This window comes from Colletes latitarsis, chromosome 11 (genome assembly GCF_051014445.1).
Source record: "Colletes latitarsis isolate SP2378_abdomen chromosome 11, iyColLati1, whole genome shotgun sequence".
Lineage (NCBI taxonomy): Eukaryota > Metazoa > Arthropoda > Insecta > Hymenoptera > Colletidae > Colletes > Colletes latitarsis.
In genome coordinates this window covers 30727836-30743014 of record NC_135144.1, presented here as the reverse complement: position 1 = coordinate 30743014, position 15179 = coordinate 30727836, and the positions used below count along the sequence as shown (strand labels likewise).

At 40.0% G+C, this 15179-nt stretch overlaps 1 protein-coding gene across 3 annotated transcripts in view; it reads left to right on the top strand.

Moving 5' to 3' along the window:
- The window catches only part of LOC143348501 (UNC93-like protein), a 52669-nt gene extending 37513 nt beyond the window's left edge, over window positions 1-15156 (top strand). For 2 of the 3 annotated variants that reach the window (XR_013080778.1, XR_013080779.1), the window contains exons 4-7: window positions 5756-5918; window positions 8746-9013; window positions 11189-11612; window positions 11644-15156. Coding sequence is in view for 1 of the 3 variants with exons in the window: in XM_076778767.1 (XP_076634882.1) it covers window positions 5756-5918; window positions 8746-9013; window positions 11189-11508 (751 nt within the window). In the remaining 2 variants the exon portion in view is untranslated. Of the gene's footprint in view, window positions 1-5755; window positions 5919-8745; window positions 9014-11188 lie in introns of all 3 variants that reach the window. The other variant, XM_076778767.1, reaches the window with a different exon arrangement.
- Window positions 15157-15179: the final 23 nt, after the last annotated feature.

Genomic DNA, 15179 nt, shown 5'->3' with positions numbered 1-15179 from the left:
CTGAAACTTTGGTATGGAATTTGAACAGATCATTGTTTATTCTATCCCCTTAAAAATATCGCTACTGTCCGGTACTAGTTAAAAATAAAAATAGTAGCGATCTATACGAGATAAATGGATTTCGATTAACGAGTCATTTCGTTGTTTCTTTATTTGAAATTGGCCAAAAGAGATAATCCTGAAAATTAATACAAAGATTTATTTTATGAAATCTTTGTAACAATCTGTTTGAAGCAATTACAATTATTTCAAATAGTTATGAAATAAAATGGCATCCGTTCGAGTATCGCCTTTTCGAAGCGATGGAGGATCTTTTTTAGCGGGAGGGGATTTAACAACGACGACATCAAACGTGAAAGAATGCGGTTTTTGTAACTTAAAGCAAACATAAAATTCGAGTGTAATAGCATTGCTTGCAGAACGATGTCGGAAGACAATAAATCATCTTGCTTGAAATTATGATTTTCTGTAGTCGTCACTTCGTAAATTAAGGTTTTAAAAGATGCAACATAATACAAAATGAACAATATACATTCGCACAATATATGATAATTTATTCGTTGTGCATAGATGATGGATATTTTTTATTCAACGCCAATGTTTAACGACGTTTTATTCTATATTTTGTAATCGTTACGATATTACTTGCATTATTTAAATAAGGAATACTTTTGTCATCGCTCGTGATGTAAGCAAACTACATATGGTATAATATCCTGTCCTTTGCAGATGCTCTTGAAGAATTATTCCTGTAAAATCAAGATATACATACCTACTATGATATAACATACCTTGTAATCATAAGGTCATCGTTAAATTCACATTAAACTCGATTCTCTCTTTGCACGGTAGACACGTTCTAAAGATCGCGGTGTGAAAAAATATTTAGTACATACCTCGTTTCTCTTAAGTGAAAAATTATTTCAATATAAAACAGGTAATAAAATTTACCTTGATAGTAACTTAAAATTAATAAACGTGACGATACGAGGTAATAAGATCTAAGAATTTGCATTTTTTAAAACGGACGAGCAAAATGACTATATAATATTATAGTAATTGTCTAAAGTACAGTGCTCTGTCAAACTGCACGCGTATCGTATTTAAAAACTTGCTTTTAGGTATCCTCTTGTACGCTTCTTGTTTTACATATTTGATATCACTATAGATATCGTGGACGAGAACTGCGGAAGATATCTCTTTTTGCCCGGTAAAGCTATTCTTCTATCAGGATATCTTATTTTACTATATGTACATCAGCTGAGCTTACGATGCACTTTTTAACCTACGTAGAGCGCCGTCACAATATCGTATCGTTCATTAATCGAATTGCACTACTGTAAAGTCGCGACGGAAACGATACGAATTCGATCGATAAAAACGATCGCATGCGCGTGCAGAGGAATGGTTCAACGACGAACGCGTTGATCATGAAACTGCATTTCAGAAGGCCAGCCAATTTGTCGTTTATTTTCTTACAAGATGGAGTGCAAGCGATATCGAGAGCACACGACCTTGGGAAAGAAAAAGTGTTCTTTATCTCGTTCGTTGTCCCTCCGGAACGAATATCCGCGTTTCCTTGTACATCAAGAGCAACGAAAGTACTTGGAGCGCCTATTAAGTTTCGTCAGTTCGGCGGAGGCGCGTTACGCGATCGGTCGGAGATAAAGTTTAAAGGAATACTTAATGGCTGATCGTACGCGAACGTTCGAAAAAAAATTTAACCGTACGCCACCAGGCGAGAATTCTCGTCGTCGGTCGGCGACATAAATCCGTAACTTAATACGAAGTCACGACGACTCAATCGTCCTTGAATTCGACAGAAGCCAAAGGCTTCTGCTTATCGTCGCGAACGGTTTGCGCAAGTAATGTTTTCCTCGGCTACGTGCATACATTTACGATCGATTAACGGTCCACGGCTAATAGTTTATTCCACCTCGCGACATATTTACGATCGACGAGATATTGTCCCTCTTTTTTCCTCGTGTCCGAGATAGGTGGGGGACCGTGAGACCAACCGGTACCGGACTATGAGTCAGGCATTCTTGAATTATGTATCTGGATTAGCTGATGGCTTGTTTAATGTTTACAAGCTGACACATTCTACTTAGAATGTACACGTGCATGACTCGCTCGTACGTTGACATTCGTTGTGCGTAATCAGCGTCTCCGTTGAATAATATTTGACATTCGACGTTAGCAACAATTGCTTGTCAACAGCACTTTCTACGATTCATCCCTGACTCCCTTGCTGTTGTTATCAATTAATTTTTACATTACGGTTACATTATTAGGTACGGCTTACCTCGGGGCACCATTGTTTTTAAAATTTTTTCTTGCATCTTCGGATGCAACTTCATCGAGACCTAGTTTCGGTGGAATAATGTCTAAATATCTCGAAAACAACGCATTTTGTCGGGGAACTGTCCTATTCACTTTTTATTCGTTGAGCGTTTTTAAAACTATTTTAAGTACAACTTTATCTTACTAATGTTTTACTTTACTTTTGCTAATATTAAAATTAGGTAATCGTCTAAACTAATACTTTTTCTAAGGCCCAACATTTTTGTGTCGTGTTTATTTTTACTCGTTTCTATTTCATGCTCGCAAATTCGTTCGAGAAAAACAATACTTCGATCTGTAACGATTTTCGCGTAACCAGGTTTACGTAAATCCTCGCGAGGAAACTTTCGATTACTCGGACGTTCAGCTCAACGTGTAATTAATTTACTCCCGTTTTCCGTTCAATTAAGAAAAATCACGTCAAGCCCCTGTCCTTACAAAACATGGCTAAATTAAATTAGAAACCAACATGAAGATCAATTTTTATTCTACTTAAAATTTTATTATACAGGGTGTTCCACCAGACCAAAATAAGACGAAAATCAAGGATACTAATTTGTTGATTGAGGCTTTGTTAAAAAGTTATAGAAACATTTCTGACTACACACTATATTTTCGGTAAAGAATTTTTTTTCTCGAAACTGAGTAGGATTTCGGGGGTGTGTCTATTCACCAAAAATGATTGTAATTGATCCCCGCAACCGAAAATAATTTTTCCAAAACGATTTGAAATATTTTAATTTCACCGAAAAATTTGTCTACCTATTTGAATTTTTTTCTCGAAAGTGCGTAGGATTTCGAGGGTATGATCGTTGACCAAAAATGACAATGGGTATTCAGAGTCATTCGAGGTTGCAAAAGGTTGCATTAAAGAGAAATATACAATATATCATCTAACGCATAAACTGCTTGAGTTTTCCGGGGGAAACAGTCTGTTTCGAGTCGACGAACGTCTCGGAGCCCATGACCGGTACTGCATATGTACACGCGCCGGAGGATTCTAGAAACAAGAAGCATTAGACGCGTTCAGCCACGGAACCTCAAACAACGAACGTGTTCTTTGGAATGCTGTCCGGGTTGGAGCATCAGGATGGTCATCGTCGTTTAACACTACCATTAAGATTTATTTTGCGAATTCACTGCTGGTCGCCTGGGGCCCGCCGAACGAATCTAAAACCTTGCTCTCGGATCTCGGTTCTCGGTCGTTCCTTACACCGGCTACGACCTGATCCTTCAGACCCTCGGGGTAGATCGTATTCAAGTGCTCTCCGTGGCTAAATTTAGCGCTGGATAATTTACCGGATTCTGCTGAACGGCCCTTTTACGAGCCTTCGCTTTCTCGAACGGGCATGTTCACCACCAGGGACTTCCGCGATCTTTCTCAAAATTATTGACCTCCGTTTTGGGGGGTAATCGTGCGCGGCGTGCACGAAAAAAGAACGAGTCGATCGGGATTTTGGCGCGCGTCCTTCGACCTCGGATTCGAAATTTTCTCGCGATTAAAAAAATCACCGGATGAAGGGGAGGGGGAGAAGAAAAGAAAAAAAACAAAGAAGGAAACACCGGAACCGGTTTCCCGTCGAGTATAATAAACGCAGCGGGCGTTCATGAAACGGAGTAACCATGTTCTTGCGTACGGATCCGTCCGCGAGATGGAAGAATTCACGACGAAGAAACCAACTTCGTGCTCTTTGTTCAACGTTGACGCAAACGAACATAGTCGCGCGATATTTTTCGTATCCCCTCGTATCCGGTTTGCACGTTTTTATTCCTCGGGAAACGCAATTATCGCGGCGAGTTTGAAAACCACCGGAATTAGACTGCGAATTACGTCCCTCGTATCCTTCTGGATGACTGTCCTCGAGGAACTGCCGCTGCTCTGAATAATTATAAACTATCATCTCTTTTACCCCCTTTCTTCGACGAAGTTTAATTATTGATTTAACTCTCTGCACTCTAAGAATTCAATTTTGTGATAGCATTTTAAAGGATATTAAAATTGTCCTTTTTCCCAGAGAAATTTAAGTATCTAATTATTTTATTTTAGGTTTCGTTAGTCAGGTTTGGGTTACTATTAGGGGTGTGCGAGGTCTCGAAAATATCGAGATCTTAAGTCGAGATTGAGACGAGTCCTCGATAGTATCTTGTCTTACTGTCTATCTTATTGCATTAACAAAAGATGAGTTAATGATTTGCAACAGGACAATGCCGCCATTCATAGAGTTTCTTCGACGAAAGGATAGCTTTGAGAACTTTCCATAGAGGACCTGTGAGATATTCTGATAAAAATAGTTAAAACTATCAACGAACTTAAAGAATAGGTATTTCTGTTTTTTGTCCACTTATTGCGATTCATTGTTGGCTTAGACGCTAAAATATTTGTCTATTATTGCCTTCGTTGATCGATATAATAGTTTGACTGCAATAATCTCTGTCGTTTCTCAGCGTTTCACAACACGGGTATATCAGGACTTCAATGACAAGCTTTAATGTTGCAGTCGCTTATTTAGCATAAGAAACAAGTAACGCGACTGTATTAGACTCGTACCACAACTCGTGCACGCTCTGTCCCTTTGACAGAAAATGGTGCACTTTGGAATTCCGGTGACATCAGAAAATGACTGCATCAACTTCATGAATATTACTACTTTCGATGAGCAGTAGCGAATCTAAGAAGAGTGGACTAAAGAAATCGAGGTTTCGAGGATTCGATAATTCTACTCCCAGAAATAATAAATAAAATAAAAAGGTTTTGAGCCCCCCAACAATTGACACAATAAAATCTAATATCTGAATTTGAATCGCTGCAAGAGTGGTTTTCTATTGCTCGAGCAATATTTTTAGTCGCATAGCCTCCCCCTGTATCCGCCATTGCGAGTAGCCATGGAACATCGAAGACGTGCTATGGCAACATAATCGACTCGTAATACTCGGGTACCTTGAACGCAATTTAGAGACGCTATTCGTTCGGTTTAATTTCCTGAACGAAGGTTTCTTAAAATTAAACTACAAAACAACGTTACGGTACATATTCGCGGTTTGATATTATAGAAACGCCGTCAGCAATTACGTAGCATTTAAGACTACAATTACGGTTGAAACCTTCGTGATTCGCAGTCGATCATTTTCTACGAAATAACGAGTGATTCGCGCTTTCATGTTTCGTCTTCATTTTCATTTGTTTGGTATACCATGCTTCGAATCAGAATGGGACTTCTCGTCAAATTTTTCTATATTTGAGTACCGGAATATCGACATTTTTTTACTTCACGTTCTCCAAAATTGTTTTCGAAGAAATCGAGAACTAAGAGCATACAAAGTGAAATAGTTGTTGGACTCGAATATCGGAAACAATGTCGACGAAAAGTTTAATTACGAGGAGTATCGAGTAACTGAACTTTTTCTCTTTCAGGTACGGTGAGAAACAACGACGAGTTGATAGCCAAGAGCTCAGTGGTATACAATTGCTTTCTGCAACTGCTTATCAACTGAAGAAACCTTATCAGCAGCTTCTCATACCGATCACAGTATGGATTGGTATGGAACAAGCCTTCATAGGAGCAGATTTTACACAAGTGAGTAGTTGATTGTAAAATTCTCGAGCCAAGTAGCAAATTGATCCTTTCGTGAAACGTTCCTGTGGCAAATTAATGTGCCCAGTGTGAAATATTAAATAAGAAATTGAATAACATAAAAATAGTTTAAACAATATCACAGTTATGTATTGTGAGAATTAGTTACATAAAGTGGATTGGATATTTCATCTCAGATTTTCAACAGAATCGATATAACAGTTATGTATCTTCGAAACGTTACACAATGTTGCAAACATTTTCAATCATTATAGTTTCGAAGAAAATTTTAACTATCGAACCTTGATCTTGAAATTAATAAGCAAAACATTAGTTATTTAATGAGTTTCCACGATTTCAACAATATATATTTCCAAAGCATTGCTTAACAACTGGAGGTGTAATTATTCGTGACTCGCGAGGCAGAACAGTCGACTAATAAGTAACAATGAGAATCGAAGAACTCATCTATTCTTAACAAAAAATAAGCAAGGCATCGTTTTCTAATATACCAGGACGAACGATTATTTCAGATTCTATACTTAAAGTTGCAGAACTCCTAAATATCGTTTATATTAGATTTTTTAATGCAACGATACGAATATGTACATCTTAATTAAAGGAAAATCTACATTTTTGAAATGTATATACACAATCAGTGTCTGTAAATTTAACGTTGAGAACATAGTTTTACCTGACTGAGTCGCTTTTGTATTTAATTAATAGTAAAAATTATTCTAACGACGTCATTTTTTCGAAAAATACCTCGCAAAAAACCGTCGAACAGTCGAAAGAGCTGTCCGAAAATTGTTGAACGATTATCCTCGTCAGATAGAGCATAAAAAACTGGCTTGGATCACCCGGATACGAACCGGATACAGAACGGCAGATTCATGATGCGCAACGGCCATCCGAGGTCGTGCAATTGTTCTCCGGAAATACATGCTACTGATCGCAGATACGCTGAAATATCGGCCGATGCATGCATCCTTTGGCTTTTAAAGCGCCGTACGAGCATTCGATTTATAAATTGTATAACGACCGATCGGTTGCGTATCGCGGCCCGTGGTAAAAGAAAGAAACGAAGATGATACAGTTTGGGAAGCAAACTTGTTTCAAACCAGTTCGATGACGAAATATGTATACAAATACGTGCACGCGGGTTACGCGTGTATTCGCGTACAACAAAATGGCCAAGGAATAAAGTAATCGTTGAAATAAACTGCTACTGGAAGGCATCAGTATCCCGTGAAGCTACCTTCCATTGAATCAGCTGGTTCGACATGTTATAAATAGCCCAGAATCTTATTCTTGCAGCAATTCTCCGATACCACTTCCATACCTGGAATCCCGTGAACCAGTATTTCTTGTTTTTTTTTTCTCCCTTTTTTTTCGCTCTACGTGCACCGGTGATGCTGGGACGTACAGCTGCACGCACACACGTGACCAAATGAAAGCGCATAGATGCGCATCGAACGCATCTTTTGCAGTCGTCTCTCCGCGTCAGTGAAATTTCTACGATTTAGAGGGGAATATACTGTTTTTTTTTTGTCGATAGGACGCCAACCATCGGGCGAACGACCCTTAATCCTTTCCATCTCGAGTCAGTAAAATTATCGATGCGCGAGGATTATGCATTTTTGCAGAAAATATTGAAAATTAAAGAAAAGTTATTAAGCTGATAATACTGGTAGGAAGAACACACGGTACCATCTATTAAACTTCTAGTATTAATTAAAACTAAGAATAAAATACAATATTTGTTGGTGCTCTGCTGAAATAGAAATATTAAGTGTTCTGTAAACGGGGAGCATCACTTTCGGAAGATGACAATTAAATCGAATGAAATTTTGCCTCAGCTGCAATTTCGTCACTTTCAATTTTATATGTACAGATAGAGGGGTTGGTAGCTGAACACCCTGTATGTAGCTCGATCGTACCGAAGTAAACTAATATATTTTTGTGTTAATTAATACATTTTTACCTCTATATATATCCGAGAAGAAACAGGATTCCTGTTTCTGGGAAGCTTATTAAAGTTCTAATGATATCTAAAGGAGGGTGCATTGGATACGCCTTACTAATGAGTCTAACTGTATTCGGAACAAATTCAGTTGGTCGCTCAAAGCTGCTCTGGCGCCATCCCCACCGCGTCTATGGCTACCTTGTCACTGTAACTTTTATCTCTTCTCGCAAACCTGTTTCATAATGTATTAACACGAACGTTTCTCAATCAGATCGGACTCTGCGCGACGTGGCCACGAATTAGTTAAAACGAGTTGAAACGTCTTGCAGTATAGCAAACACGAACGTTCTGTAACTTATTTCTAATATAAATACAATGATACCGTTCGAAATGGAGATGTTTAGGCAAATGTGCAGAGTGTCCCCATTCGACTTAAATATCTCCGTTGTTCTCGATGATACGAATGTCGGAAACATTCGAAATCATAAATTCCAAATATTCTGCCAAAAGTTGTTTGCCACGAGCACGATTAACGTTAATTTCATGAAAGTCATTCGAAACCAGTCGCTTCCTTATCAACCTATCTTTATTCGCGACCACCCTATATATTAAGATAAAGTCACTTTTATTGAAGTCGTAAAAACCCTTGCAGCTTGAGATCGTAAAACCGGGAACGTTTGATGAAAATTCTTTTTTTCTTTTCCTGCGAATACCATTAAGTGGTCAAAACGATGGGATGTATATTTGCTACTCGAGAGAGACGCTCTTAGGTCTTTTTCGTTGTCGTTTAAATAGTTGTTCGAAGTTAAATATTATCGAGAGGTCATTATCTTTAGCGTTGGTTCGTTTCTTTTATTTTTCCAGGCGTATATTTCCTGTGCGTTAGGCGTGCACAGAGTGGGCTATGTAATGATCTGCTTCGGAGTGGTGAACGCGGCCTGCTCCCTGGTCTTCGGGTCCGTAATGAAATTCGTTGGCAGACAGCCGCTTATGGCGCTGGGCGCCATCGTCCACGCTAGTCTTGTCGTCGTGCTACTCCACTGGAAACCGCACCCCGCAAACCCTTATGTTTTTTACACTGTTTCTGGCCTGTGGGGAGTCGGAGACGCAGTATGGCAGACGCAAGTTAATGGTACGTATCTTAAGAAAGTATCTCGTTCGAACGACTGCCAGTTTTGACCGATTCTGAAATACATTTTGGACGAGCAAATATCGTTGTCCATTTAATCCATATTATGTCCATCCGTTTGATTTGCTAGATTTTTCATTTTCCGGATCGAGTTGGCTTCTAACTTTAAATGTTTTAACCCTGGACCGATAAGGTGGCACAGTTATTACACAACCGGTCGAATATAGTCAATTTTAGCCTGATAAGGAAGACTGGTGAATTATTCGTTTGACTAGATACGCTGTTGGACAGACGGTTGTTATGACTAGTCAGATGGCACGGGTTTTTCCTTCGCTATTTCAGTTAAAAATAAAGTATTATCTTTTAAACTATCGTATAATTTTATTTCCGTTGCTTGTGTCTGGCTTAATTCTCATCGTTAACGTAAACTGTGGCGGGAAATCGTTTGGGCCATAAATCATCTTTTTTATTTCAACTTATAAGATAGCGCTCGGAGCTTGGGTCCTTGTGTTAAATTATTCGAGATCAGTTTCTCCATAATCGTTCCAGCGACGAGGATATTGTCCCTATCCGCTTCTACGAACACTCGATCCTTTTATAATTATTATATAGAGAATATCCCGGTATCGACGATATTCTAGTATCGATAAAATGTTTTTATTCGAGACTTCGTTTTTGAGAGAATCGACTTTGAAAGTTGATTGCGTATGCGTGCAATAGAGTACGACTTGGGACTCGAGCACAAGTAGAAACAGTGAGTAGTGGACAGACATACCAGAGGAACTCGTACTCGATCGCAAGCGTATCCGACAAATTTCGAAATTCAGTTATCTCGGAAACAAAGCCTCGAAAGTTATGGAAGTAAAAGCTTTGTTGCGAGTAAAATATGCCGTCAACTATTGAATTATATCACTTTCTTAAAAAGTGTATTAAATGCAGTCAAGATCGCGCACGACGAGCCAGTATTAATCGCATTTAACTCACTTTCACTGCATCTCGGTTACTGTTACTGTCCTCGCCCTTGCTCCCAAATGTATACTTTCGATTTGGTACAACTTACATAGTTTGCTATTAAATCATACGTAATTTGAATTGTTGACAAAAAACGTACAATTTTCATTTTTATGCAATACACAGGATTTCCCAGATTTCGCAACTTTTCCTCGAAAATCTTGTTGGAAAATATTCATCTTGGTATTTCAACCATCGTGTTGATGAACTACTCTGCTTTCCCAAGTTTGCGTCTTCTACGTCCTTTTCGTCGCGTTTTGCCAACCCACTTTAAACTCGTACTTTCTCAATCTTTGATGATTTCCTTGTTTGATTCCAGCTTGGTGTGGTTTATGGCTCTTATTTTCAATTCTATTCCTGTCTTCGTGCATTCCTTAAAATCCTACGATTCGTTTAACCACGCAGCTAGTGGTTTTATCCATTCCCATTTCCTATAACACTTAATCCTAGTCTTTTCCTCGTGCCTGGCAGCAAGTTTCTCGTTAGCATCGCATTAATAAATTAGCTTTACTCAAATTCGTATTTTCAAACGATTTATAAAGCAAAATTAAACACTTGAATCGAATTAAATATTCTGCACTTTCTTTGCTACACATGTTCAATATTCACCGACCAGGCAATTACAAAATACTCGTGTATACTGCATTCGACGACGAAGCCAAAAATAAAAGTATTCTATAGTTGTTCGGCTACCGAATACAACACACGAATACTTTTAAGCACCCGACTACTAACGGAATACAAATTAGCAAACATCGTTCGAATACGTTTGGTCTCGATCCAGTGACACTTTCGGACAATAAACCGATAAAACGTTCTTTTTTTGGTTATCGAATTTTCGAACGATCGCAGTTCGGTTACCATTAAAATCCTTCCGTCGACTTTATTATCGATCCTCTTCGGACAGCCTTTCCTTCCTTGCCTTTTTCTATTTTTATCTTTCTAACTTTCTAAACACCGCGTCTAGCGCGTATTCTTCCTGTCCAGCAGATTAATTACTGTTATTCATCTTCGTTGATACCGTCGTTTCGTTGCTCGATTTGTTTGCTCGTGGAATTTTTCTATTTTAACCGCGGAGGGCCCCTCGTTAACTGTACAATCCTCGCGGCGGAAGTTCACGATATTTCTGTTGATTTAATTCGCGTTTTCTTTTATTTCGTTTTACAGGTCTGTACGGTACCCTGTTCAGGCGCAACAAGGAGGCCGCATTCTCGAACTACAGATTATGGGAGAGTGCCGGTTTCGTGATAGCGTACGCGTACAGCACTCATCTGTGCGCACGTATGAAGCTGTACGTAATGCTAACAGTGCTGATCATCGGCACCATTGGATACATCGTGGTGGAGCTGTTGCACAGGCGTAAGCAGAGAAGGCTCAAGGCTATCGCTGAGGATCCAAAGGCAGCCCAGGCGGAGGCGAACCAGGTGGACGAGACGGACGACGAGAAGGATGATCTTGACGACGATATCATTATTACGCACCTCTGAACAACGCTCGCGCGACGACGAGTAATTTCACTGGTTGTCGGGCTCGATCGACTCTTCTCTTTTATTCTTCCTTATTGCTTCGCTGTAACGCGCGCAGTAACTTTCTACGGCGGCGACGACGACGACGACGACGACGGGACGAAACGAGATCCGCTTGGAAAACTGCTGTCTCGCGTTATTACTCGTTTATAGGAAGCGTAAGGACGACACGCGTCGCATCGAATAACGTAGAGCGGAAATTTTTCATCAGCGACACGATCGGCCAATCGTTTCGCCAATTCTCGTTGTCATCGAACGCACGTCCATCTTGGAGAATATCCGACGATCGTCCGCGACTTTACGCGTCGCGTCGACGCCAACACCCCGCCAACCCCTCTAAACTCCGAACTCCGTTAATTATTTCGATCGTTCGCAAACAGCAAATAAATTTCTTCGTTTGTTTCTTGTTCGATTACGTCGTACCGCGACGCGTTTCGTCCTCGTTCGCATCGAGAACAATCGACGCGCGCGGAAAGTATGCATGTGGGCGCGAGGTCATCCTGTTGAAACGACGACACCGATAGCGCACGTGGAAGAACGAAAGAAAGACACCGACTCATACAAAATTAACGAGGAACCGCGCGAATGGGATTCGTTTTCACGAACGAACGAACCCCGTTCGCGTTGCTGTGCAAACATTCGAAACGACGATCACTAATTGTTAGATGAAAACGAATTGCTTGCCTTCACGGTGCTAGAAGCGCGTCCCGATGCCATACTCGTCTATGTATATGCGTTACGCAGCCTCCTTGAATTTCTCGTTCGAGCATCGAGAAACGGCTGCGTCGCGCGTCGATCGGGAATGGTACGATTTGGAAACGATAATAACGAACGTTGACGTTCAGAAAAGACAAGATACGCAAAGAAAGCCGAAGAAACGAGTATCCGTGTGTATTCGTAAGACGCAGGGCCTCCATTGCCGTTGCTTGGAAGCGCTTCGTAGCAACTTGCCATTAAGTTTTATCGGAATTGTGTCTGAATTTTGTGATATGGATCGGGAGTTCCGAAAGAACGGTTCGATCGCGGAATCCGCCCATCTTACGTGTATATATATTATATATGAATAGCAATTGTATATGTGGTTGAAACGGATGTTCTTTTGAACGCGTAATTCTGGTTCGTCGATGCGAGATTCGATCTGCAGCGGGTCGATTTCGCGTCCTCCTTTCTCGCGGCTACCGGCGCCCGCGAGTCGAAAAGAGAAACATGGCTAGAGCCTACCGCGAATCGAACAGGAATTTCAAATTCCGGCACGAACGGCGGGAGGAAGGGAAAATTACGCGCTTCGTTACCTATTGTACAGTAGAACCTCGATAGTTGCAACCCCGACGATCGCGCGAGAACCTCGTTCGTTGCACTGTCTTGACAAAATGGAGGGCACGGTCGCTTAGCAACCTGTGAAATCGGAGGTAGAAGAAACGTGTAGTGGTAACTATATAGACGTGATGAAAATTAATACGATCGCTGGTGAAATTTACGAAACCGTAGACCCATTTTTGACGGTCAATATTTTTTTAATCGTCGCACGTATTTAGTCCGAATTTAGTTACAGCAATTGATTTTGCGCATAAAAACGATAAAGAATGTTTAGAGATAGGGCAAAGGTAGCTAATATAGCAAAAGTTAAATCGATCGAAATATAATTCATCCCGTTGCATTTAATCTGTCTCAATTACATCGGACAAAAATAACCCTAAAAATATAAAACGCAATATTTTATATGAAAAAGTTTTTCACGCAATAGGAAACGAGATATTTCAGGTACTTCCTATCGTCTCATCCTGTACATAATTATGAAAATCTTATTAATCGACCGATGAGGTTTTTCCAATGAAAATAAAACCAAGCACGACCTGACGCGACTTATCTTCAACGCCTTATTCGAATATTTCTAATCAATTAGGAAACGAACAGTATGCATTAACTTTCATTTGTGGATGAAAAGTGGTTGACTCCGTTTCACGTAGCGTTGCATAGGTTTATTGAATTAGATACCTCGATAGTTGCACGAACTTTCAGCTCCGTTTTCCTGCAATTATCGAGATCCTTCTGTACCTTCGATTCGCGACTCTGATCAACTTCGTAGACGAATGGATAAACTCGGAACGAGTTTTTCAAGTTTCATCGGTCTAAAGCCAGAGCGTGAAAAGATTTCGAAGGAAATTTTTTCAAATCGTTATAGAAAAGTTCTAGTCGAGACTGTCGCGAAGAACTTCTATTCTGAGCAACTATTGTTCCAAACCTATATTATAACAGTTTTCAAGTCTCGGTTAAAGCGGACTGGGTCTGCGATCGAAGCAGGGCTGTGCGCCTGCACGCTTGTTTAATCGTCCAAGAGTGTCTGGCGTTGTTGATGGTCGACGAATCGCGGAGCGTGAGAAACAAGAAATTGTTTAAGGAATTTTTCGCGTGCACCTCAGAATGCTCTCGGGATCAACGGCGATTTTACTTAAAAATTTCAAAGTGCAATCGTAACGAAAGAGCCTCGATTACGTTAAGAAGAATATCGAAAGATCACGACGCGTTTAGTAGTAAACGTAAAGAACATTGTAGTCGATAATTTAATAATAAGTAAATGCAACAAAATTAATTTTATAGATCACACACCTTGTTTCTTAGATTATAGAGGAAAGCATGCGTAACACGTAATGACGAACGTTTGCCTGTAGTATCGCGAAAATTCATTTAATCGGTTTCCATTATCGAAGAACCGAGTCACGCGACATCGTTGTCTTAGAACGTAAGAATAGTCCCTCCTCCCCCCCCCCCCCCGTCCTCCCAAAAAAAAAAGAAAGTAAGAGTGGTATTCATTCTGTCACGAATACGTTAAATCAGTATTTGTTAACCCCCCGATCGAATTGTATTACGCGTTAGTTTTTACGATTCCTCGACGATTATGTATGATGAACATACTAACATATTGCATTATAACAGCGTCTCTCTCCCCCCTCAGCAATATGTATTCCGTCCACCAATCGATTAGATTGCTCAAGAATCTTAAACGTAAGATTAGAGTACCGAATAAAAACGTATGTGTCGCAATTACATTTCTCTCTTTTTTTTTATACGTTGCTGTTTCGATGAAGCTCGAAATGTACCGTTTCGATTCGCACGATTCTGACAAAAGTCAGCGTCGTTCGATCGAGATTTCGTAAAAACGTTTCTCTTCCATCGGATGGCTCGATTTCTATCGTTCACCTGTTTTCTTTTGATAATTCAATAGACATAGAAAATGGACCAGAGACACGTGTTTCTTTATCTCCCGACAAAAATAATCCGTACAAAGATGGATACTCGCGAAAACTGTTACAGCGATACAGTATTGTCTCGATAACTGGTTCCGAACAAGCGACAGTTACCGAGGTAGACGGATATTCCAAGAATTCTCCGTCTGTGTTCTGCACGAGAATGAAAAACAGTGAGAGCGAGTGAGATAAATTAAGTGGCGGGGATAAGTTCGCGCACCTAACGAGACAGAAACCGCGACAATTAACGAGGCACCGTGTACCGTACTCTAGTATTTTTTACAACTGTGTAAGGACAATGTGCACTGTGTTCTTCGTTTTCGAAGAATCGAAAGCGATATTTCATTACAGAATTTGTAACAGATATGCCTTTATTGTTATTTGTTA